Source organism: Neomonachus schauinslandi, chromosome 1 (genome assembly GCF_002201575.2).
Source record: "Neomonachus schauinslandi chromosome 1, ASM220157v2, whole genome shotgun sequence".
NCBI classification, from domain to species: domain Eukaryota; kingdom Metazoa; phylum Chordata; class Mammalia; order Carnivora; family Phocidae; genus Neomonachus; species Neomonachus schauinslandi.
Window position 1 is genome coordinate 101566595 of NC_058403.1, and position 27919 is coordinate 101594513.

General features: G+C 34.7%; 1 protein-coding gene across 1 annotated transcript in view; it reads left to right on the forward strand.

Annotated features, from left to right (window-relative positions):
- IFT80 (intraflagellar transport 80) overlaps positions 1–27919 on the forward strand; it is a 116105-nt gene that overhangs the window by 13864 nt on the left and 74322 nt on the right. The window contains exons 5-9 of the mRNA XM_021702606.1: positions 5929–6039; positions 7532–7600; positions 14852–14961; positions 21039–21128; positions 22089–22226. Coding sequence (XP_021558281.1) covers positions 5929–6039; positions 7532–7600; positions 14852–14961; positions 21039–21128; positions 22089–22226 — 518 coding nt within the window. The remainder of the gene's footprint in view (positions 1–5928; positions 6040–7531; positions 7601–14851; positions 14962–21038; positions 21129–22088; positions 22227–27919) is intronic.

Here is a 27919-nt window from a genome sequence, read left to right on the forward strand (position 1 = left end):
GTTTCAGAATGGCTAATCTACACTACTGCAAAAAACTAGAGTTTAATATTTGTTTACTTTTGTTTTTATCTTTATATTAAATATATAGAGTCAAAGTCCTGTGTTCAAAAGTTACTTGCACTTCCCCCTTCCTTAACTGTTATGTTAGTCACTTAAAATATAGTTAAATGTATTATTTGTGTTTGTTTTCTACTAAGGTTTCCATTCTCCCCCATCCTTGTTGATTTGATTATTTTTTTGAATATGTAAAACATTAACATGGATGGTTCCACAAAGACAAAACTGTATTAAAAAAAGCATACTCAGAGCAATGTCACTACTCCTACCACCCAATCCCATACGCCTTGTTTCTGTTTCCTCCCTGTAGGTAAACAATCTCTTTGGTTCTGGTTTATCCTTCTTGTGTTTCTTTTGGCAAAAGTAAACAAATACATGCATATTTTCTCATTTCACTTTTTGTATTACACAGAAGGTGACATACTGTATATTTCCTTTGCCTTTTCCTTTTTAAATGCAATAGTATATAAGAATTGAGTTGTGTCTGGTGAATATGGACAATAAATATAATTAGTCTTGATAATTTCTGTTGTCTGAGTGTTTCTCTGAATTAAGATCACTTAATTACACCCAACTAAAGAATAATTGCTTGGGTCTCTATTTCAAATTGGTTTTAGAGAAAACACTTTTTGCGAGGGAAAAAATTTTAATGTAAAAATGTAATTTAAGAGATAAATTTGTGAGATTTATTTAAATATATAAGTATAAATATATTATGACTCTTGAGAAACTATAACGCTTAATTTTATTTTTAGGTTTACTGTATAATAAAACAAAAACATTATATGCCACAGCTAGATGTGGAAAGAAATGAGAACCAAAGCAGAGTAGTTTAGTATTTTCATCTAAGCTAGGATGAGGAATATCTGGGAACTTGTGAAAGAGAGGGAAAAGCATGATAGATCAAAGAAAAGAAATGGAAGGATAAGATAGAAAAGAGCATCCAGAAATGAAAAAGAAACATTCAAGAAAAAAGGAAGTAGTTGTCAATGGGAGGTGGTCAAGGGGTTTTCTGTCAGATAAACATTGGAGGTTATTTTATATATTAGAACTATATTATTTGTTAACCCAATACTTAAAATATATACTATTCTGGTTAAAAAAAATACATAACATGAGATCTTCCCTGTTAACAAGTTTTTAAATATACAGTGCGGTATTGTTAACTATAAGCACAGTATTGTACACCAGATCTCTAGGACTTTTTCATTTTGTATGATGTTAACCCAATTCTTAAAAAATTTTTCTTAAAAATTTAATTTACTGCTCAGGAGTTTCTCTTTTCTAGTTGCCACCAACTTTCTTTTCTTGATTTTTCTTCCCCAGTGTTGGCAGGGAAGGGTTACAGTTTTTGAGTTTGTTCTTATTACTCTTCCAGTGTTCCTTCATCATACCCCCTCCCTCTTCTGTGTAGTGGTAACATTCCAAAAGAGATCCCTGAGATTTGGTGGCAGGTCCTTAAATACATAAGGCAGACTTTTGCCAAGTGTTTTGTCTTACCAATAATTCTCTCCAACATTACTACTTCTTTTTGAATATTTCATGCAGCTGTATGCTACTTTTTAGAAGAGATATTTGACAATGTATTAAGATTTACATTTAAAAAATAATTGAATTATATAAAATGCATTAGGGGAATTCTGGTGTAAAATCTTTTGTAAAGCTGTTAAATACTCTTTAAATTAAATTTACTGAAAGATATTTTTTTTAATACGTTGTATTAGATATCTTAAGATAATTCCCTTATTTTCTTAATATGTCTATTTAAAAATTACACTTTAAAAAGATTTTGTGGGGCGCCTGGGTAGCTCAGTTGGTTAAGCGACTGCCTTCGGCTCAGGTGACGATCCTGGAGTCCCGGGATCGAGTCCCGCATCGGGCTCCCTGCTCGGCAGGGAGTCTGCTTCTCCCTCTGACCCTCCCCCCTCTCATGTGCTCTCTCTCATTCTCTCTCTCTCAAATAAATAAATAAAATCTTTAAAAAAAATAAAAAAAATAAAAAAAAAATAAAAAGATTTTGTGTGGGGGCGCCTGGGTGGCTCAGTCGTTTAGCGTCTGCCTTTGGCTCAGGTCATGATCCCGGGGTCCTGGGATTGAGCCCTGCATCGGGCTCCCTGCTCCTAGGGAAGCCTGCTTCTCACTCTCCCACTCCCCCTGCTTGTGTTCCCTCTCTTGCTATGTCTCTCTCTGTCAAATAAATAAATAAAATCTTAAAAAAAAAAAGATTTTGTGTGTTCATTTCTTTTATCATAAGTTGGTGGTTGGTTATAGATCTCTGGCTTTTTGCAACCATCTGCCAAATCATTTCTGCTATTAAGCAGTATGCAAAAGCGCTCATGTGTCCTTTTTCTTAACACCCTATTCCAAACCCTTTCATGTTTCCATGGACATTTCCTAAGGCATTTCTAACTTTAAGAAATGTGTTTTATATAATTTTAATGTTTCCTCTCTTTTTCTTCTCTTTTATAACATTTCCCTCTTTTTAAAAAGTTTATTTTTTTCTTTAATGAACAAAAGGTTAATTTTCTACCTTAGGATTTAAATATCCATGTTTGTTATCCAAATCCACTTTTTTGTTCAATAAATCAATACATTAATATAACCATATTGATTATACTCTCTTCTCTACCCCACCCCTGGCAAATAATTAGAAATAAATTCATCTCTAGTTTGGGTCTTGCATTTTTAAAAGATTATAGAAAATTTGGAGAGAAGAAACAAAATAGTTAAATGGATAATTATGGGCTTAAAAATATTTGGTATATGGGGGCACCTGGCTGGCTCAGGTGGTTGAGCTTGCAACTCTTGATCTCAGGGTCCTGAATTCAAGCCCCACATTGGGTGTGGAGCCTACTTAAAAAAAATGTTTTTTAATAAAAAAAATAAGAATATTTGATATATAGTATTTTATATTTATGGTATATTCTGGGTGTGCTATTCATGTAATCTGTAATCAGACAAAATACAAAGTCCAAAGATTTACTGAGTGCCAAATCTATGCAAAGAGCTGACCCTAGTTGTCCCAGTATATGTCTTGTGTGAGGTCATAGGAAGCAAGAATAATTTTAGCACTTGTCAGAAAATCAGTATTAGGTATTTTGGGGTAAGAAATATCAATGATCTAAATATATAAAATTTCTCAAATATGGCATAAATTGAAAGGAAATTTCTGGATCCTTCATTTCTGGTTTAAGAGTTATTTGGTTAATCTCTTTGGTGATGGATTCATCCATTATATGCAACAGTTGTTTATTATGTGGGTATTCTGTGATAGGCAATATGCTAACATTTAGTGAGAACAGACCTCAATAAAGTAAACAATGGCCACAGGATTAGCTTTCCACTTACTGTATGTCATCTTTACAATTTCTTTTGAGATTTGTTCCCCCTTGCATTTTCTCTGTAAAGCAATGCATAAAAAGTATATCCCAATTAATTTCAAGTTAGTTTCATGAAGAGAATAACAGTTGAGTTCAAAGTAATCTTATTACATTCAAAAATGACCTAGCGATAAATATAAAGTTAAAATGAAGGTATGGGGAAAAGTAATTGCTGCTAGTGGGAAGTTAGATGAAGGAAAAGCGTAGCTTATTGTAGAGGGCCTAGAAAATGAACGATGAGAAAAGAAAGCTATTAGATGGAATGAGAAAAAAAGAATGTCAGCATAGTCTTTTTTTAAGTTAGGAGATGGTTACTGAGTTGGTCAAGTTTAACAAATGTGATTATGTAAAAGCACTATTGCAAATAAAAATATGACTAAGACGTGGCCCCCTGCCCTGATACAGATCACAGCCCAATAAAAAAATGCTGTAACAGAGCTGCAAATAATGCTCACTGTGTAAAAAAGAGGGAATGACTTTGTTGGTAAGAATGGGTACATGGTTAGTGAAATAACCACAGGTGCTAGGTGTTAAATGTTTCAAAGCCATCTGTATTAGAGTTTTCCAGAGAAATGTTTTAAACCATCTCAAGCATGTATATTTTTTAATATTTTATTCATTTATTTGAGAGAGAGTGAGAGCATGAGCAGGGGGAGGCAGAGGGAGAAGCATACTCCCCACACTGAGCAGGGAGCCCGTCACGGGGCGTGATCCTGGGATGCCGGGATCATGACCTGAGCTGGACGCAGACACTTAACCAACTGAGCCACCCAGGTGCCCCTGATTTAGATATATTTTTAATGAATTGTTAATATTAAGACGGTCTTGAAAAGCCTTAAGTTAAAAGTGAATTCAAACAAAGTAACTTCTCTGAGTTAAAATTTGATTAGGCATGTGATTTTTTTACTGCAAGATAGATAGGTAGATATAGATAGATTTGGGGGAAATTTCTAATGTCACTGTACTTAATTAAAATAATTATTATGAACTATGTATTACTAGATTTCATGATTATTCAAACCCACATTATTTCATGATCTTTTCTCAGCTTTCTTTTTTTTAAAAGATTTTATTTATTTATTTATTTATTTATTTATTTATTTATCAGAGAGGGAGAGCACAAGCAGGGGGAGCGGGCAGGCAGAGGGATAAGCAGGCTCCCTGCTGAGCAGGGAGCCCAATGCGTGGCTCAATCCCAGGGCCCTGAGATCATGACCTGAGTTGAAGGCACTGACTGAGCCACCTGGGTGCCCCTTTTCTCAGCTTTCTGTAGCACTTATTCTTCGCACAGTTGATTTGTCCCCTTGACATCTCTTAGTTTGCTTAGGTCCTTTAAAGTTGTAATTTTAAAAAGTTGTACTTTTTACCTATATATGTGTGAGCTTTTTGAGAACAGCAATCAAGTAGCCTGCTCCTTTTTGTCTACCTAGTGCCTGGCACAGGGTAAAATCGTATAAGGCAAGTATTTTAAAATTTGGAATTATCAATTGTTAAATTAATTAAACAACAAGGCCATTCAAGAGAGGTGGCCCTAATGCCTTTAGCCAGCGTGAGCAAACCAAAATCTAAGTCTGTAAACACCTCAAGTCTTCGAAACTGAAACCTAAGGATAACAAATCACAAACAGCTAACTAGGCCTTAGGCTATAGCCAATCAATAATTTCCTTCCTTTGCGTCCACCTTTTCTCTATAAAAGTCTCTTCCTCAGCAACTATTGGTGAAACACTCTTTACCACTTTTGGTTTACTGCTCCCCATTTGGAAGATTTTTGCTCAAATAAACTCTTAAAAATTTTTGTTAGGCCTCAGTTTATTTTTTATTTTTTAATTTTAGAGAGGGAGAGAAGAGGGGAGGGACAGAGGGAAGGAGAGAATCTATTATTATTATTATTTTTTAATGAGAGAGGCGGGGAGGAGGAGCAGAGAGGGAGAATCTTAACAGGCTCCATGCCCAGCATGTAGCCAGATCTTACAATCCTGAGATCATGACCTGAGCTGAAATCAAGAGTTGGATACTTAACAGACTGAGCCACACTGGTGCCCCTGCCTCAATTTATGTTTTAACACCATTTAACTGTCCTGGTTCCTGTCCTCTATACCTTTTCCAGCTTTTCTATAGCCTGCAAAAAGAAAAAAATAAAGCAAGACCACAAAACTCTGCTTAATTAGAAGGCTTTCTTGACATTTCTCTTGGCCCCCTTTGACCATATCCCAGTGGAGTTTTATTGTCCCTCTGATCTATCATAGCATCATATACATACTTCTATTACACCACTTGTTTCAAGGTTTTATAATTTTGTTTTTGTGCCTATTTTCCAATAGATTTGTTTTTTTCTTGAGAGTAGGAACAATGATTTGAATAGGAATATTATTTGTCCTTATGTCTCCAGTACCTACCACTATGCTAACTAGTCTAGTAGTAGGTACCTGTTCAAAAGATGTTTATTGATTGAGTAAATTCAAATAGATTTCTCAAGTATAATTTCTTTTAGGTAAATTTCATCTGATTTCTAAGTTAGGAAGAGTGGAAAAAAGTGTAGAAGCTCACTGTGGAGCAGTTCTTGCAGGAAGATGGAATTATGAAGGAACAGCATTAGTTACAGGTAAGTTGTCTGCAAAAATGACATTTTAAATGAATTTTTTAAAGAAAGATTTTCACGGAATCAGAATATTTTCTTTAGTAATAGTGTCTTTCATTGTCCAAGAGCAAATAATTGGCACAGCATTGAACTAGGCTGCTAGATAATGTTATAATTCAGAATGTCATATTAATTATTAGTTTTCATATATGACTTACAGAGAATGTTCTGTCAGGGCTTTTGAAATGGTCAATTATGGGGTAAATAAAAGTTGTAATTCTTTAAAATTTTAAAATTCAAAATATTTAACTGACCTTTACCCCCATTCCATCACTCTCCCATCTCTTGCCCTATTCTCATAAGCATTTTCATCTTCATCTATGGTATTAGTTATCTAATGTTGTCTAACAAATTACCCCAAAAGGTAATGGCTTAAGATAATAAACATGTATTATCTCATAGTTTCTGTGGGAGGGGAATAATTTAATTTAGCTGGGTGGTTCTGTCTCAGACTCAAGATGTTGGATAGGGCTGCAGTCATGTGAAGGCTTGATTGGGGCTGGAGGTTCTGCTTCCAAGATGGCTCACTCATATGCTCTTGGAATATCTTTAGATTGAGCTTTGAAGGAGGCCTTAGTTCCCCACCACACGGGTTTCTTCATAGGGCTGCTTGAATGTTCTAACAACATAACAGCAGGCCTCATAAGGGAGTGATCCAAGACAGAGAAAGATGGTAGCTACAATATATTTTATGACCCACCCTTGGAAGTCATACTCCATCATTTCTACCATATTCTATTAGAAGCAAGTCACTAAGGATAGCCCAAAGAAGAGAGAAATTATGCTCCACCTATCAAAAGGAAGAGTAACAACAAGTTTATGGATATGTAATCAAACTAGCTACCTATCCCCTGGGCTTTCTTTAGGACTTTTTTCAGTGAGTTGTTTCCTCTCCTGCCTATTTTTTCAACTTGTCCTTTCCCATTGGTTTCTTTTTTAGCATATAAATGTGTTCACATGTCATCCATCTTGAAAATTGAGAAGAATGAAATAAAAATCCTGCCTTTAACAAATGATTCTCTCTAGAGAATTCTTTCTTTCTTTCTTCTTTTAGGCAAGCTGTTCAAAGAAAAGTCTACTACTTCACTCCATTCAGCCCCCAACTCACTGGAGTTTGCCTGCAACTCTTCTTATTGCACTGAAAGCACTTGTCTTAGAATTCTAGGATGGAGATTTCAGTGAAAATGAAAGCATTATTTGAATAATATACTCATAAGTCTTCTAAGATTAAAGGAAAAAATAAAAATTTTTGGCGTGGAAATTAGGCTACTCTGATAGAACTTTTTCAAAGTAATTGCAATTAAATTTTACAGTTATGAAGCACTGTCATTTAATGAGTAAATTGTGTCTGAATTTTAAATATGTGTTAATATAGATATACTGATTTTATATGCAAATTTAATGTTTAAATTTATTTCCTATAGATAAAAATATCAATTATTTTTTCTCTTTATAGTTGGAGAAGATGGACAAATAAAAATCTGGTCAAAGACTGGGATGCTGAGATCAACTTTAGCTCAGCAAGGTATGTTTATTAGTCAATTAAGATACCTTAATGGTTCCCTTTAAAAACTATTATAGTTCCTAAGACTGATTTAGGTAAGGTTCAAAGCCTGAAATCTCTTATTTTTTTAAAGATTTTATTTATTTATTTATTTGAGAGAGAGAGAGAGAGAACACACATGAGTTGTCGGGGGAGGGGAGAGGGCGAAGGAGAGAATCCCAAGCAGACTCCACTGGGAGTGGGGAGCCCAGTGCAGGACTTGATCTCACGTCCTGGAGATCATGACCTGAGCTGAAATCAAGAGTTGGATGCTTAACCAACTGAGGCAGAAATCTCTTATTTCTATTTATACTCTTACTTTCCATGTTGCCTGATAGGCCATGGTAACTGTATTATTTGAGCCAAGAAATATAAGAAACACTCAAGGGCTTTTTCTTTTTTAGTGAGTCTATATAAATGCGGTTAAAGGCTGATGATTCTTTTAAAAATAATTCTGAATCCTTACGAGCATATACTATCTGGAATAGGATTGGGTGTCTAGTTAAGTAAATAATAGTAATGGAAACATTAGGAGTAACTCCTTACTTTAAAAGTCCTAATAACCTCATAATATTATCATCCTTTCTAAATTGTATTTTACATTTGATATCCATACTAATGTAGGGGAACAGATACCCTGATGGTCCAAAACTTGGTAAGCTGCAGCTGCTTAGAGTAGCATCTCAGTTTTCCATGTTAATTGGAAAGAAGTGCCCATAAAGTCAGTTCAGTGGTCATTCCTGTCAGGATTTAGATTACATATGATTTTTTCTTCTGTGTGTGTACAGCAGATTTATTTTCCTAATTAGATTTTACCTAGAAATAGTAAAGCAGTTTTCATGTTGAACTGAACATGTATCAGCTGATCTTCAAAGACCGGTAGCAGACTATTCTTGAGAAATATATAATAAAGTTATATTGTGAAGCATCTCTGGTAACTGACTTCCAAATGTCCAGATTTCATTTAAAAATTTTTTTTTAATATTTTATTTATTTATTTGACAGAGAGAGAGAGCGAGCACACAAGTAGGGGAAACGGCAGGCAGAGGGAGAGGGAGAAGCAGACTCCCCGCAGAGCGAGGAGCCTGATGTGGGGCTCAATCCCAGGACCCTGGGATCATGACCTGAGCTGAAGGCAGATGCTTAACGACTGAGCCACCCAGGAGCCCCCAGATTTCATTTTTAAGTCACGTTTACTCTTAGGATAGTGTTAAAATAGTTACATTTCTTTAGCTACCCATTAACCAAATTTTAACAAAGGGTAACCATAAATACTAGGTAGTGGTTATCTAGGTAACCATAAATACCTGGTAGTGGTTATCTCCTGAGGTTAATATTTGAAGCACTCCCTTAATTCATTTCTTAATGATTGGAGATGGATATATAGATAGAAAAAGTCACGGTCATCACCTCCTCTAAAACAGAAGAAGCATTAATCCCAGTTGGTTTTATTTTGAAAAATCTGATTTAGTTTAAAACCAATTCTTACTGGGACCTTTGAGGAGTTATTTATCCTTATTAGAGAAACATAATATATGGACCAAGGATAATTATAATTAAGCATTGTGTATTTTAATTATAGGCTAAGTTGTGTTATGTTGTATATTTTAATTATAGGCTAAAATTGGAATAGAGTAATACTCCAAACCTTTGAGGACATTTCCCCCACATTATATTCAAATGGAAGAATGGAATGTCAAAAATGGAATCTGTCTATAATGAATTTAGTAAAGGAGGTGAACTGGAAATGTAAACTGTAGCATAGGCAGGATGTTTTTGTTATTATAAGATGCTGTGAGAGGACAGGAAAGCAGAGATTATCACTTTGGGGGGAAAGAAAGTATCAGAAGGGCTTCCTGGCAAATATCGGAATTTTTTTTTTTTCTTTTAGGGGGGGTTTCAGGGAAGGGCAGAGGGAGAAGGAGAGAATGAATCTTAAGCAAAGTTCACGCCCAGCACAGAGCCTGATGTGGGGCTTGATCTCACAACCCTGAGATCATGACCTGAGCTGAAACCAGGGGTTGGACGCTCAACTGACTGAGCCACCCAGATGCCCTTGGAATATCTTTAGATTGAGCTTTGAAGGATAAAGAAATTAGGGAAGGAAATGGGCTTGTTGGCAATGGAGTGGAGCTGTGGAGGAAGTTAGGTGATCAAAGGCATAGGGGCAAACAGCGTAAGGCGTGGAAATCAGGTGAATGGGAGCAGACCCCTTGGGCCAGAGGGTAGGCTGTATGAGGCTGTATATCCAGAGGGACCAAGACATTGATAGTGTTGGATGCTAAATGAAGAGGTTTTGATTTTATTCTATGAGCATACCAAACCTTAAAAAAATAAGCAGAAGAATAAGAGATAAAGACTATTTCTTAGGAACATAAACTTAGTAATATGTAGGATAAATTAAAAGAAATAGATTAAATGGGGTGGCCAGCAACAGACACATGAAAAGATCTCAACATCACTGACCATCAGGGAAATGCAATTCGAAACCGCCTGTCAGAATGGCTAAAAGAAAAAAGAAAAAACCAACAAGTTGTGGTGTGAAGATGTGGAGAACAAGGAATCCTCATGCACTGATGGTGGAATGTAAGTTAGTACAGCCACTGTGGAAAATAGTATGGAGGTTCCTCTTAAAAACAGAAATACCATATGATCCAGTAATTCTACTACTGGGTATTTACCCAAAGAAAATGAAAACACTAATTCAGAAAGGTATATGCATCCCTGTTTACTGCAGCATTGTTTATAATAGTCAAGATATAGAAGGAACCTAAGTGTCCGTCAATAGATGAATGGGTAAAGAAAATGTGGTAAAAATGTACAATGGAATATTATGCAGCCATAAAAAATGGATGAGGTCATTTCACTTGAGACAACATGGATGGACCCAGAGGGTATTATGTTAAGTGAGGTAAGTCAGAGAAGGACAAATACCGTATGATTTCACTCATATGTGGAATCTAAAAACAAAGCAAAAGAATAAGCAAAAAGCAGAATCTGACCTATAAATATACAGAATAAACTGATGGTTGCTAGAGGAAAGGGGATACGGGGATGGGCAAAATGGTTGAAGGGGAGTGGGAAATATAGGCTTCCAGTTATGGAATGAATGAGTCACGGGAATACAAGGCACAGCACAGGGAATATAGGTAATGATATTTTAATAGGGTTGTACGATGACAGATGGCAGCTACACTTGTGGTGAACATAGCATAGTGTATAGAGAAGTGGAATTACTGTGTTGTACACCTGAAACTAATGTAATATTGAGTGTCAGATACACTCAAAAAAATTAAAAATAGTAACAAAAAAATAAAATGAAAAAAATGGGGGTGACCAGTAAGGAGGTTATTGGAATGTTCTATGCTAGTGTGTATTGAGATTTGGACAGAGACAGTGATGATAGTTGAAAAAAAGTGAATAGTTCTTAGTGGCTGACAGGAATGAATATCCTGTAAGAGGTAAAGAATTCAGAGAGAAGAATAAATGAGGGGATATGTGTAGAGGGATGATAGTTTTGAATGTGTAGAGTCTAAAGTCTTTGGTGCAAGTGGAAATATTGTGTTAGGGTTCAGAGGTAAAGGCTGAAATATTAATGTGAGAGTCAGTTATAGAAAGGTGAAAGATGAAGCTATAGGGTAAGTTGCGATCCCCAAGGGAAAAGTGTCTGAGAATAGAAACTAATGATACAAATGCATTCATTTAAGCTTTTTCTCTTTACTAACCGAGTGACAGATACAATCAGAGTTGCTTTTTTGTGGAATAAATCCCACTTGATTGCTTACTGTTAATATATGTCCCTACAAATAGAATGAAAGGGAAATAATTCTTGGTTTTTTAATTCTTGATGATTTGTCAACCAAAAAAAATTGAGTTCCTCCTATCATGAACAACACAATAAACAACTGGTTGCTTATTGCATTACAAAGTAATTTCTAGTAGTAGTAGGTAATAGATAGTGATTGTATAGTATCAGACTCTGCTCTAAGTACTTTACTTATATTCACCCAATGTAGACTTATATTGCATTCAAGGCAAAGATAGCTAATACTTCATTGTAATAGTGAAGAGTTTGTTTCAAAAGCATTCTTAAAACATGCAAAAACATTTTTAGGGGCTACTTTTTAGTATGAGTGTGAAAAACATGGTATATTTGACCATGTACTTCCTTAAAACAATCGAAATACATTTTTGTCTCCTCTTCTGTGGTTTAAAATGCCTTCAACAGGTTGAAAGAATTTAGATAATTTGTTTTACAGAGAGATAAGGGTCTGACATTTAACACAACCCCAGGTGCATGTGGTTTCTTAAAAAATGTCAAAAAGGTCACATGATCTTAGTGTACAAAGTCAGAAAAACAAGATATTTTTGCATGTCTTAACTGAAATGGAACATAAATAAAAATTCCCAATATAAAAGGCAAGAAATTATTTAATTATTATGAAACTACTTTTATTTTTTGTCCATTTTTTTGGGTTAGTGTTAGAATTAATAACATCACATAATTTGCTAAACTTTTTGTTGAAAACTTGTTTAACCTGAAGGCTATAGTTGTTATTTTCATACTGAGTTTGCAAAGTGAAGTGTAGCACTGAGAGTAATTCAATGCTTTAATAAGCATGTTTTAAAAAAAATATTTTAAATATTACAGGTTTGTTTGAAATGCAAGTGGGATGGATTTCATCATAATAAAAATCATTATTTTCTTTATGAAGCTAATTTTTCCACTTCAGTAATGATGTACATCAGAACTACTCAAATTGGAAGTTGTGTAGTATATCTCCTTTTGGAAAAGAAAACATTCATATATACAGTAGTTTTACACTTAACATTTTATTATAAATATAAGAGATGAATATAATGAAAACTTCTCTTAGTTCTTGATGTTATATCCATTTTAAATATTAGTGGTTAGGAAGATTGAACTAATGAGACTTAGCTATTTATCTTATCTCTCATAACCCCATAGTTAAAAGCCACATGTTATAGCAAAGGAATTACTTAACTTTTCCTCTATAATCCTATTTTGTTTTATACTATTAAGTTCTTATATCTGTTTTTTTAACATTATTATGGTTTAAAAATATTTTATAATCAAGAAATGAATAAACTCCCAAGTCCCAACAGGGAAGATAAGTATTCTGAAGATTTATAAGGTTTATAAGCAAGGAAATGGTGCACAGCTGACTTAATGAGGCCACAAATTCAATGTTAAAGAGGACAAAAGCGTCCCTAACTCCTCATCCTATACCCCAACTGTGCCTTTTACCACAACTAAAGGGCTAGAGTCACATCCTGTATAACTCAATGGGAGTTGTATTTACTGAATTATTTCCTTGGGGGTAGATGTTTGTCATCCTTTAATGTACACCCCAGGAAAGTGTAATTTTACTCATTGTATTCATGATGATTTGATAGTCTTTAATTAAAATACATTAATTTACTTTTTTTCACAATAATTACAACTTATAATAATGGAAATAAAGAAGATACCTATAACTCCACCACCCTATCAAAAAAGCATTCAGCCTCTATTCCCTTCTTGTACTCATCAAGAACCACATTTGAAATATCTGAAATTTTGATTTACACTTTCTGGGGAGTTTATTAGAGTTGTATCCTGTTTGGCAATTTACTTGTGAAATCCAGGTCAGCTCCTGGCTACTTCCAGAGAATATTCCAAGATAATGTACTTACCAAGAACAGAAGAAGTGCCTTCTGAATGAGGTTGGCCATTTGTGAGTTCCTCTGATACAGAACAATCCTAGATGTCATTGAATAGTATATTTAGACCCAATGTGATATCTAACCTAAATCATGAAAGGCATGCTTCAGGGGTTTTTTGTACTAGGTCTGTTGTAAGCTAGAATTTTAAATCCCTTAAACAGCTGAGATTTGCTCACAACTGAATTATATTCTGATTGGGAAGAAAATGGCATGAAAGAAGTAGGGTGCCACTTGAACACAAGCCTTTATCTTCCTGAAATTTACTCCCTGTTGATTACTGATTACTCCCTGTTGATTAGCACCAGTTGGGTTTCCCATTTAAATGAACAATGAAATCTTATTGATTACCCATAAATCCTCAGATTCAGATTTCATTTTACTAAGAATGTCTTATTCATTCACAGAAAGTCAACTACTACAGTAGTCTGACTTAGGAGTTCTAGACAATTTTTGAAAGCAGTTTTAGAAATATAAATGGGTTGATATTTCATAGATTAATTGTATAACCTTGATTCACTTTCCTAATGGATGGTAACTGGGTCAGACAGTGGAATACAGATTATTTAATGCTTTCAATAGGTATAATATTCATTTTTTTAAAAACTAGGTTCAAATAAAGTACAGCCTTCCAGAAGATATTAAATAATGTAGAAAGTCATTGAGTTAAAAAATACATTCTTATCCTAAGAAATTGAAAACAGTGTGAAATTTAAAGTAGTTTATAGAATGGTACATAAGTCAAACGTACTTTTCCCCTGAAAGTGTTAAGTCAACTTCATCCTGGTTATGGGATATCTGAACACTTCGTAGCCTAGCTTTCAGGCCAAAGCCACACTTGATAGATAGCAGAACTTTCCCTAATCTGATATTTAATTTGCCATTTATAAATTCATAGATAGGAGGGATAGATCATTTTGGGGTAGGGTGATTTCTGTCCATTAGAGAACTGCTTAAGCAGCAGATGAATGGTAGGTATATTTCCTGTAGTACCCTCAGGAATGGGAATTAATCAATAAGGTAAATATACCATGTATATTTTTGTATGGAAAATTTAAGTCAACTTATGTATTGAGTCAGTTTAAGCACTGATTGCTGTTGGTGGGAAATGATAAATCATGACTTTTCTGATACTTTATATCTTAAAATAATGAGGTGTATTTATTTTATATATGCTATATGTATATTATATATATATTTATATGTATGCTATATTTCAATAGCATACTATATTGAATTCCTAAAAGCTCCCATCATATTTTCTAAGCAAGATCAAAATCAGTTAAAAACAGTGTTTCAGTTGCTTACAGTAGATTTTCAATGGTCAGTATTAATTCAGTCTGTGTTTCAGTATCAGGCTATGCTCCAATTTGAAAGGGCCATTGAATAAGAAGGAAATGAAATGACACTCCACATTGCTTTTTTGGTCCTCTTAACTATCTCTCTTATTATAAGGCATAATAATGAAAATCTCTTGGGTTTTTTTTTTTTTTCTTTTCCTTTTTACAGGAACACCAGTATATTCAGTAGCGTGGGGCCCTGATTCAGAAAAGGTTCTTTACACAGCAGGCAAGCAGCTGATCATTAAACCTCTTCAACCAAATGCTAAAGTTTTACAGGTACTTCTCAGGCATTTGCAAATTGTTATCAGGATCTGTTGGACTGCTAAGTGAGAGGTCACTTTCTTAGGAGTCTCTTTCTTCTGGGTGGTCTTTTTGTCTGAGGCTTTTAAGTGTGTGTTTTTATTAGCCTGTATTACAGAATAGGGGATATCTGGTTATATTTCTAACAGGGTTCACTTCCTCCTTATTCCAACTTACATTATACCAGTAAATCATAAATGTGTTTTGAGTTACTAAATTGTCACATGATTTGGCATGATAGGCATCTTTAAATTTAGCAGAGTCAGCCTCAGATGTATAGATTTGAGACAAAACAGGACAAAATCATAAAACTTTAAAAGCTTGTTTAGACTGTGTTTCTTATCATAACTAGCATCCTCCTCTTCAACATCATTTATTCAATACACTTAAGCTTTCTCTAAAACCTTAGCATTCTTTTAGTATTTTTAGAGTGGAGGGGTCGTCAGTGTAATGTTTAGAACAAGTTAGGTGTATATAATTTTACCAAATATATAGAAGCAAAACAAGGGTGACAGTTAAGACAGGTCAGAGTAGGACAAATTAATGGAAAACCTTTAAGCCTATATTCAGGATTTTGATGTTTGATATCAGTGTTAAAAGGCAGAGTCATTTTCTTCATATTTTGATAATGACACAGTATAGTGTGGATAATAAAAATACAGGCTCCATACCTAGTCACCTGGTTTCAGATGTTCACTTACTTACCTAAATGTAACTGTAGGCAAGTTAAAAAATATCTGATTCTCAGCTTTCTCATCTTAGTTGTGATGCTAATATCTACTTCTAGGATTGTTGTGAGGACTAAATGAGTTAAATTGCAAAGTGCATAAGACAGACTATATAATAAGCATATTGAATGCATACTGTAAGCACTCAATATAGAGTAGTTGTTACTATAGATGTTACTGTGTGAGTTATTATGTCATCTCTACCTTTTAGTCAGCCCTTATTAAATTAGAGCCAAGGAGGCTGGAAAAAAGATTTAGAATGACTGGGTCCTAAGTAAGGGATTTGGTGTTGGAGATTGAGCAGCTACAATGGGTATAAAAGTGTTTTAAGAGCATCAGATTTAACAGTTAAGTACGTATAGATTTTGGGGAGTAAGGAAATAGAAATGACATTGAGTTTCCATAATTTTAACTTCTATGTAGATTATGCTATATATATTTCATAAAGTCAACATGCATTTACATTTTTACTGCATGCAGAACATTCTGCTAAGAACCATGGTACAAAAAAGAAATAGAAGATACAAGTCCTTGCTTGCTCTTAGGCAGCTAAGGTAAAGAATTTGGGCAAATGAAAGAAGCTGCAAAAGAGAACTAGTTCTGCCTGCCTTTAGTCAAAGTCCTTCCATACTACTTAAACTACAAAAATCTGCTTTAAAATTATACAGCAAAAACAGGCAAGATGAATCTTTTGGTTTATAGTTACATGATTTATTGAGATACCTGTAATTAGGCTTATATAAATGAAAGTCAGAAAGATACTATATATTACCATTGGTAAATTATAGTTTAGTGGTTTAGTAGAATCTTTGGGCCAGCACATAGTGGAGGGAAAGAAAAGTATCCATTGCCAAAATTCAGCTAGAGTGGAAGAGGAGTTAAAGTATAATTAGTAACTTAATGCAAATTTTCTTTCTTTTTTTTCTTCATAAACTAAAGCTGCAGCAGTTTTCCTTGGGCATAAACATATATTCAAATTTAGATTGTCCACAAAAAGAAGCACTTAATTCTTGCTTGTAGAATACAGTTTAAAAGTATACACCTGATTTCCCTTAAAAGCTCTAGGGACTCTTCTAGAGACCCAGAACTTGGTTTTATAGTGAGGAGACTTCTGTTTATTTATTCATTCAGTGAAAATGTAGTGCATACATACTATATACCAGATACTACGCCATGTGTGAGGTAACTCAGAGTGAAACAGAACATAGTTCCTGCCCTCAAGGAGCTTGTTGTCAAAGGAATTTCACAAAATGCCCGGTTAATTGAGAAATAATTGAAAACTGTCTATGCCTTAAGTGTAGTATACAAATATGTGTAATATATAAACTGATAATCCTAAATCATAGTATACAGAAAGTTTAAATCATATTTTGTTCTTAACTTTTGAATATGCAAAAATTTATTTTTGTAGCTTTGAAATGAGGCTCTTGAGAATCTCTGTGTATGTGTACCTATATATACCCATATCTGTGTCTATGAATTATTATTTTTATCCTTGCAGTTTATTCAGGACATTTGTATTAATTTGGCAGTAAATTGTGTGAATTAATGCTTTTAAAGGATATTATCAAAACATTTGTTTCTGAGAGTACATATTTTTATATATCTTGAATAAAACAAGCTATGAATTACTGCTTATTCTTAGAGCTTATTTGACCCTAATTTAATATTTTACTGTGTACATTAAGAACAATAGGATGGACTGTTGTTCAACATAGTACTGGAAGTCCTTGCCTCAGCAAACAGACAATAAAAAGAAATAAAAGGCATCCAAATCAGCAAGGAAGAAGTCAAACTTTCACTCTTTATAGATGACATGATACTCTATGTAGAAAACCTGAAAGACTCCACCAAAAAATTGCTAGAACTGATACAAGAATTCAGCAAAGTCGCAGGATATAAAATCAATGCACAGAAGTTTGTTGCATTTCTATACACCAATAATGAAGCAGCAGAAAGAGAAATCAAGGAGTCAATCCCATTTACAATTGCACCAAAAACCATAAAATACCTAGGAATAAACCTAACCAAAGAGATAAAAGATCTGTACTCTGAAAACTATAGAACACTTATGAAAGAAATTGAGGAAGACATAAGAAATAGAGAAACATTCCATGCTCATGGATTGGAAAAACAAATATTGTTAAAATGTCTATACTACCCGAAGTAATCTACACATTCATTGCAATCTCTGTCAGAATAGCACCAGCATTTTTCACAGAGCTAGAACAAACAATTCTAAAATTTGTAGGGAACCACAAAAGACCTTGAAAAGCCAAAATGTTGAAAAAGAAAACCAAAGCTGGAGGCATCACAATCCCAGACTTCAAGCTCTATTACAAAGCTGTCATCATCAAGACAGTATGGTACTAGCACAAAAACAGACACATAGATCAATGGAACAGAATAGAGAACTCAGAAATGGACCCTCAACTCTATAGTCAATTAATCTTCAACAAAGCAGGAAAGAATATCCAATGGAAAAAAGACAGTCTCTTCAACAAATGGTGTTGGGAAAATTGGACAACAACATGCAAAAGAATGAAACTGGACCACTTTCTTACACCATACACAAAGATAAATTAAAAATGGATGAGAGACCTAAATGTGAGACAGGAATCCATCAAAATCCTAGAGGAGAACATGGGCAGTAACCTCTTTGACTTTGGCCACAGCAACTTCTTACTAGACATGTTCCTGGAGGCAAGGGAAACAAAGCAAAGTGAACTATTGGGACTTCGTCAAGATAAAAAGCTTTTGGGGTGCCTGGGTGGCTCAGTCATTAGGCGTCTGCCTTCGGCTGGGGTCATGGTCCCGGGGCCCTGGGATTGAGCCCCGCATCCAGCTCCCTGCTCTGCCAGAAGCCTGCTTCTCCCTCTCCCACTCCCCCTGCTTGTGTTCCCTCTCTCTCTGTGTCTCTCTCTGTCAAATAAATAAATAAAATCTTGAAAAAAAAAAGTTAAAAAGCTTTTGCATAGCAAAGGAAACAGTCAACAAAACCAAAAGACAACCGACAGAATGGGAGAAGATATTTGCAAATGACATATCAGATAAAGGGCTAGTATCCAAAATCTATAAAGAACTTATCAAACTCAACATCCAAAGAACAAATAATCCAATCAAGAAATGGGCAGAAGACATGAACAGACATTTCTGCAAAAAAGACATCCAAATGGCCAACAGACACATGAAAAGATGCTCAACATCACTCGGCATCAGGGAAATACAGTTCAAAACCACAATGAGATACCACCTCACACTGGTCAGAATGGCTAAAATGAACAACTCAGTAAACAACAGATGTTGGTGAGGATGTGGAGAAAGGGGAACCCTCTTACACTTGGCGGGAATGCAAGCTGATGCAGCCACTCTGGAAAACAGTATGGAGGTTCCGAAAAAAGTTAAAAATACAACCACCCTATGTCCCAGCAATTGCGCTACTGGGTATTTATCCAAAGGATACAAACATAGTGATTCAAAGGGGCACATGCACCCCAATGTTTATAGCAACAATGTCCACAATAGCCAAAATATGGAAAGACCCCAAATGTCTGCCGACTGATGAATGGGTAAAGAAGATGTATGTATATACACAGTGGAATATTACCATTGAAAAGAGTGAAATCTTGCCATTTGCAATGACATGGATGGAACTAGAGGGTATTACGCTAAGTGAAATAAGTCAGTCAGAGAAAGACAAATACCATATGATTTCATTCATATGTGGAATTTAAGAAACAAAATGGATGAACATAGGAAAAGGGAAGGAAAAATAAGATAAAAACAGAGAAGGAGGTAAACCATAAGAGACTCTTAACTATAGGGAACAAATTGAGGGTTGCTGGGGGGGGGGGGGGGGGGGGAAGATGGGTAATTGGGTGATGGTTATTAAGGAGGGCGCTTTATGTAATGAGTGCTGGGTGTTATATGCAACTGATGAATCACTAAATTCTGCCCTGAAACTAATACTACACTATCTGTTAACTAAATTGAATTTAAATAAAATCTCGAAAGAAAAAAAAGAAGGAACAATAGTTGGGAATGGTCTATAGAGAGAGAGCCCTTAACATCAGTTACTCTTTGATCTGAAGTTAATTGGCTCAGACATTAAAATGTACTTATGGTCTTCAAGGAAAATTAATTCTTTTTCAGTTACATTATTCTCCCTAAACATGGTAAAACTCATGTGATAAATGGGCACATGAATTGATTGTATTTAAGAGCAAGAAGAGATCCATGCTTACTTTCTAGATTATCAATTTCTGGGTGACATATATGTATGCATTCTATATATATGTATAAAATATGTACATATCTGTGGAAAACATCCTTCTGTTATATGGTAACAGAGGTTATATGCAGAGGTTTCTTATATAGTTCAGTGACTAGAGACATGAAGGTAAAGAGAATGAGGCTTAGGAAAATATGCAGAAGAGAATGAATAGAGTACTAAAGAAGATGGTCATATAATCAAAGTTTTAAAAAAAGAAAAGAATTAGTAAATAAGAATGAAGGCATTATCTTTAATTGAATCAACTGTATAAAAGAGCAAGATTTGGATTCAGTCCAGTGTTATCACACACACACGTCAAGCTTGGAATAGTTCAATAGCAAGAGATTTTCCATCTGGAATCCAGGCAATTGAGGAGATTTATAAGGAGGTAAGCTATATAGCGGATGTCATAATGCTAAGTGTTTTCATTACTTTTTTTTTTTTAAAGATTTTATTTATTTATTTGACAGAGAGAGACATAACGAGAGAGGGAGCACAAGTGGGGGGAGTGGGAGAGGGAGAAGCAGGCTTCCCGCTGAGCAGGGAGCCCGATGTGGGGCTCGATCCCAGAACCTTGCGATCATGACCTGAGCCGAAGGCTCTTTGTGTATGGTGTAAGAAAGTGGTCCAGTTTCATTCTTTTGCATGTTGTTGTCCAATTTTCCCAACACCATTTGTTGAAGAGACTGTCTTTTTTCCATTGGATATTCTTTCCTGCTTTGTTGAAGATTAATTGACTATAGAGTTGAGGGTCCATTTCTGGGTTCTCTATTCTGTTCCATTGATCTATGTGTCTGTTTTTGTGCTAGTACCATACTGTCTTGATGATGAGTTTGATAAGTTCCTGTTTTCATTACTTTAAATCAGAAATGAAACAAGCAAATGAGGTTATGCATAACAACTATCAAAGGAAGATAGGAATCTCCAAAGACAGAACAAGAGAATCATTAGAGAGGCAAAATGTCTTTTCTTAAAAAAATAAAAAAATAAATAAAAATAAAAACTTTTTAGTGCTCTTGAAATTATAGTTAATATCTTACTTTTTCTCATAGTGGAAAGCTCATGATGGCATTATTCTAAAAGTAGATTGGAACTCTGTCAATGATCTGATTTTGTCTGCTGGTGAGGACTGTAAATATAAGGTATGTGATTTTTGAATTTATCACCTGGTTGAAAGAATTAAATTTAGGTGAAAAGTGTTTAGCAAATAAGAATATTCTTTTAGTCCTTTACTTTAGCTATGTCTTTTAGCTCTAATAATTTAGCAAATTGTTATTTTATAATTTTAAGTGGTATTTTATTTTATTTTATTTTTTTAAAGATTTTGTTTATTTATTTGACAGAGAGAGAGACAGTGAGAGAGGGAACACAAGCAGGGGGAGTGGGAGAGGGAGAAGCAGGCCTCCTGCCGAGTAGGGAGCCCGATGCGGGGCTTGATCTCAGGACCCTGGGATCATGACCTGAGCTGAAGGCAGACGCTTAACGACTGAGCCACCCAGGTGTCCCTTAAGTGGTATTTTAAAGTGTTGACTTTCTCATTGACCTATCTCACTGACGTATAGAATTTGATTTAATGAGTAGCAACATAAATAAAACTCCTAGTTTTACTGGTTATTTAAATCAACTCAAGTGAAGTTTTAAAAATCAATCTTACTGGTTTATTAAACATTGTTCAGCTTCAGACCAAAATAATTTATACTGAAAATAAGATTCAGTGTAACTGGAGTTAGAGGAAATTTAGTTGAAATAAATACTTTTAGGGAAAGTTGATAGAGCACTTACTGAGCAAAAAAATTTAAGCAAAAAACTGAACATTTCAAAATTTATTGTTAAATTTAAAAGGATTCAAAATGTGTAGGCTATATGATTAACCAAGGATTTAGTGAAATTGGAAAATTATCACATGTTATAAAATTTTTTGAGATATTTAGGATTTAAAGAATATAGCTTTTCCCCCCTTGTGTGATAGTAAAGACATTTAATTACTACTGTAATGAAGTGATGATTTCTAAATCTTTAATCGATACCTTACCATTAGGACAAACTTCTTTGTAATAATGTGGTGACTGTTATAAAAGATTTTTTAAAATTTGCTTTTTTAGGTATGGGATAGTTATGGCCGCCTTTTGTACAATTCACAACCTCATGAGCATCCTATTACCTCAGTTGCCTGGGCTCCAGATGGAGAGTTATTTGCTGTTGGATCGTTTCATACTTTACGCTTGTGTGATAAAACTGGGGTAAGTTATAATGGTGAACAATCACAGATGTGCTGTCATGAATGTGGTTATGCACAACACACCTGGTTCTCAATCTTTAGTATATGTGCTGCCGAAGCGAGCACTGGTTCTCAATCTTTAAAAAATATTTTCAATAAATGCATTTGACTGCATCTTTCTGATTTGTCTTCTGAATATATTGGTTCAATCAATTCCAGATTTATGGGACCATATAAACTCTTTAAGTTGAATCTGAAGAATGGGTACATTCTCTATTATTTGTCTTTCTGGAAATACTGATTTTAAGCATGATTGTAGAAGATGGTGAAGTAGTTAAAGTATTAAAATTTATACCCAGCCAATACGGAGAGTTCAGTTTTTAAACTCTTTTTTCACTGTCAATATGTTTCATATAGAAATTTTAGTTGCATGTTTTTGGCATGGAATTAATAGTAAATTTGAAAAATGATCATTTTAAAACCAAAGGAGTTGGGTTTTTGTCAAGAATTCATGTTTGAATACATGGGGGACTTTTTCCTCACAAGAGAGTATACCCTTCTTTGTACAAATTCTGTTTAGAACCTAGACAAACAGCCAAGCTCAGCAGCATTCATCCATTGTACTTGAATAATGAGTTACTTCATCAGAGTGTTCCAGAAGCAGCCGAGTGATGAGTGGGGGTTATTCTGTACTATTCCTAACTAAGAGGAAATCACATAATTGTTCTGTGGCTTTTTTTCCTTGAATGCAAAGAAATTTAGAATTATTAAAGCTTCATAAATGATCTGGTTTGTAAGTTTTCTGGTTATTTGAGAGGATTCTCTCTCTCCCTCTCTCCCCACTTACGTGTGCTCTCTCTCTCTTTAAGATAAATAGATAAGGGTGCCTGGGTGGCTCAGTCAGTTAAACACCTGCCTTTGGCTCAGGTCATGATCCCAGGGTCCTGGGATTGAGTCCCACATCGGGCTCCCTGCTCAGTGGGGAGTCTGTGTCTCCCTCTCTGTCTAACCACCACCTCCCCCGCTCATGCTCTCTCTCTCTCTAGCTCTCCTCAAATAAATAAATAAAATCTTTGAAAAAAAATAAAATAGATAAATCTTTAAATTGCCATTTTGATGAAAATATTTAAAATTTAAAAATGTGGGGTATTGAATTGATCTGAATAACTGAATTAAAGATTTACTTTATTAAACACCAAGCCTATTATCAGAATGTTAACTATTCTGGAAAAGTAAACTTTCTAAAAGGATTTTTCTTTTACCTTATTTGACTGAATAGACTGGACACTGTAATAATTTTTTAAGGACTTGAGATTAACATTTATTTATATTTTCTTTTATTCAATAGACATCACATGTATACTGCTCATCAGAGTATTTTAGAAACTGGGGATAGAGAGATGTAAAGATTTTCACTCAAGTTGTTGACAATCTAGTAGAGAATCAGGCTATAAGACTCATAGTACAATGTGATAAATGCTATCTATACAGGAGGTTTATTTTGTGTAAGCACTGTGAAGGTATGGAAAAGCTTGATTCTGCCTGTGAATATTGATTGGAGAGCCGAGGCTTGAAGAATTAGTAGTTCTTCAAGGAGACAAGTTGGGGATGAGAGTTGCAGTCAAAAGGAACCTCTGGGTATCCAAGAATGGTGCCTTTTATGCAATGTCAATAAGATTTTGCATGGGCTAGTACCAGGAGATAATACAGAAAAGTTATTCTTAGACCAGATCTATGTTTGCCATGTAAAAGAGTCTAGCTTTTTAAAATGAAGGTATTTTCTGTGAAGCACTCTTAGGAGTTACTGTAGGGTAGAAAGGAGGTGAGGGGGTTGAGCGCCTGGTCATATTCTCTCTACTCCAGTTCCAAAAATCTTCTGCAACCAGAAAAGCTCTACATTAATCAGTTTTACTATTTGAGCATCCAGTATAAGATTACCTTTGAACAGTTAAAACAATGAAGTTGGAAAACTGGTATGTTATCAGTAGAGAGCCATGGATGGTGGCTACTGACATGATAATATTCAAATGTTGGAAATATTGCTTTGGTATCAAAGGAATAGTGGTACAGGAGAGGGAAAAGAACTTGCAAAGGCAAGGAATTACAGTCTGTTAGAAAAATTAAAAGTAGTTTGGATTTTATCCTCGGGCAGTAGTGAGCCACTGATCCATTTTAAGTAGTGACCTTATTAGATTTGGCATTTTTGGGGAAGTGTACTCTGAGGTCACCAGGGAGGATGGATCAGAGGGACAGTAGACTGTAAGCAGGATGGCTAATTAGAGGCTTTTGCAGTAGTACTTGCAGTACAAGGAAGTGATGTTGTAATAGGGAATAGCAGTTGGGATGGGAAGAAGTGGACAGGTTCAAGAGATAAACTCTTGCTATAAAAAGTGGGAAGAGGGGGCGCCTGGGTGGCTCAGTTGGTTAAGCGACTGCCTTCGGCTCAGGTCATGATCCTGGAGTCCCTGGATCGAGTCCCGCATCGGGCTCCCTGCTCGGTGGGGAGCCTGCTTCTCCCTCTGACCCTCCCCCCTCTCATGTGCTCTCTCTCTCTCATTCTCTCTGTCTCAAATAAATAAATAAAATCTTTAAAAAAAAAAAAAAAAAAGTGGGAAGAGGGATGCCTGGGTGGCTCAGTCGGTTAAGCGTCTGCCTTCGGCTCAGGTCATGATCCCGGGGTCCTGGGATCGAGTCCCGCATCGGGCTCCGGGCTTCGTGAGGAGCCTGCTTCTCCCTCTGCCTCTGTCTCTCTCTCTCTGTCTCTCATGAATAAATAAATAAAATCTTAAAAAAAAAAAAGTGGGAAGAATCAAGAATAATTACCCAGATTTCAATTTGAATACCTTACTGTCTGGGTGCTGGACTGAGGATAGTGCCTTCTTGTGGTGTGGTATAATTGGTACTGGCTTTGTGTGATATAATTTTATTAGATACCTGTGCAGTCATTACAATGATAAATCAAGTTACCTAAATTTCAGTGTTCAGAAGTATCACCTGGATATTGCTAAAATACATATTCTTGGGCCCCCATTTGCAATGTGATGAATCAAAATCTCAGTAGAATGGGGTCCAGGGAGTTGTCTTTTTAAGAAGTTTCCTGGTTACCTTTATTAGGTAGTCCTCAGACCACACTTGAAGGAACACTTAAGTAAAATGTGTGAGATGTTTGATTATTCCTTCTGAGTTCTGAAAGTATTAAAGCTTGCCCTATTATAGAAAAAAATGCCTTAATTTTAGAGACGAAAGAGTAAATGATAATGAAGGTGACACCAAAAGAGTTGTCTAATTGAAAAGATTAAGTATAAAAAAACTCATGTAATTTATTCTTCTGATTCTTCCTTAGCATCTGTCTCATTTAAAATTTCTTTGGGGATATAATATTTTGTCTCTCTCATAATCTGTAACTTAAAGTTGTGTAATTAACAGTAGTCATCATTTACCCAGGGGCATATTCTGTGGCCGAATTTCAGTATTAGATATTGTAAGAATCTAGTCTTCAGGAATGATCTATACTCTATCATTTTGCTACAGGGAAAACGTTTATAGTATATGAATAATGTATGTGATGATATTGTCTCCTAATTTTCTAAACTGACTCAGAATAACTGGTTGTAAATACTATTGGAGCATTTATATTCATTGAATTATCAATGGAAATTCAATGGATTTTTTTTGTTTCATTTTTGCCTTGCATATTTTCACAAAAATTATTTGGAACTCTTTTTTTTTTTTAAAGATTTATTTATTTATTTATTTGAGAGAGAAAGAATGAGACAGAGAGAGAGCATGAGAGGGGGGAGGGTCAGAGGGAGAAGTAGACTCCCTGCTGAGCAGGGAGCCCGATGCGGGACTCGATCCCATGACTCCAGGATCATGACCTGAGCTGAAGGCAGTCGCTTAACCAACTGAGCCACCCAGGCACCCTTATTTGGAACTCTTTTATCTGATCATTTTTCTTTTTGCATGATTTTTATTAACCATATTATATCTCCCTTCATACAATTATTTTTTAGATTTTATGAATTATTTGATTAGACAAGGACTATGCCTAAAGTAGTTCCTAGGAATATATATATGTATATTGATTTCTTCAAACATTTTTGGAAAACAGTTTGACACTATGTATCAAAATTAGCCAAGAGATATACATACACTTTCACTACTCCAGTTCCAAAAATCTATAGAAATCATACGATAAAGAATGCTCAATGAAATGTTATTTATAATTTAACAAATGAAAAGCAATCTAAATCTCCAACATTAGGCTGTTATTTAACTTATGGAATATAATTATTATTAGAAATGATAATCTACTTTCATAATGCCATGAAAAGATTTTTAAGATACATAATCAAAAGAAAAAAAATAGTTACAAATTTTGTGCATAGGATGGTCCAATTTATATAAAAATGTATATATCTCTCTATATATGAGTGGAAAATAGTCTGACAGAATATAATACATAACAAAGGTTATTTCTGGAGTTTGAAATGATAGGTGATTTAAAAATTTTTTTTTGCATATCTGCATTTTCTAAAATTTTCAAATAAGAACAATGCTTCATTTAATTTTTGAAGAGGAGAAAAAACTAGATTTATCCTTTTGTTTGCAAAATCCATTCAATTCTCTAATCATCTAATTTGGCCTTCTCCCTTTTTGTAAAAAAGTATTGTTTTCTGAAGCTATTTAAATATATGTATACACACACATATGGATATATATATTTATATACATACATACAAATGTTAAAACATGGAAATTACTTTTAAGGTGATATAGAACATTACATGTTTATTGAGGAATAATTCTCTCTCCTAAGATATAAATGCTGTAAGCATTTTGAGTCAAAACCAAATTACCTGTAAGTACTTTTTGTATATCTTTAAAAAAATGCCAAGTGGCCATTGCCCCTGTGGAGTTTACTTTCTTGTTGCTAAGACAGATATTAAATGATTGATTACACACTCAGTTATTTAATTACAGTTGCAATAAATTTTACAGGGAGGTACAGGCTGCTCCTAGAAATGGGAACTAATCTGTTTGGAGGGTCAAGGCAAGTTAATGTGATGAAAGGTAAGCAGGGCAATGCTTATTGAGATTCTTCATCTTTTCTACTTAGCAAGTAAGTAGTGTCAAATTAAAACCAAAAATGTAAGTCTGTTGGTGTTGGATGTTTTTCTCACACATTTGTTTATCTCTTGAAAAAACCTGCTAAGGCCTCTTTTAAGAAGTAACTACATGTTCTCTTCAACCTGGAAGTGTCACTCTTCAATGTAGCTCATTTATTTTTTCTCTCCTAATTTGCAACTGAAAGTTTAAATAGTAGTAATCATTTATCCAGAGCCAGACTTTGTGGAAGAATTTCATTATTAAATATAAGAATCTGGTCCTCAAGAATGATCTGTGCCCCAGGTTTTGCTACAGATTTATCAGATTTCTATTTTGAGAGCTCTTCACAAATTTTTAGTTGAGTGCAGTGTTTCTTAACATTTTATTAAAAATTCTTATCTAGGCTTCCTTGACAAAAATTAGATAGTAATTTTATAAAATAAGCTTCAAAGAATGATGGTGATGTAAACTTTCAGGTTATCTGTGAAATATTAAGCCTAGAAAAATGTGATTTTTGTAAACATTTTATTTTAATGTTTTTCAAGAAATATTTCTAGTGGAGAGGAAAAATCTCAAACACTTGGAGGCTGCTAATGATAGATTAGG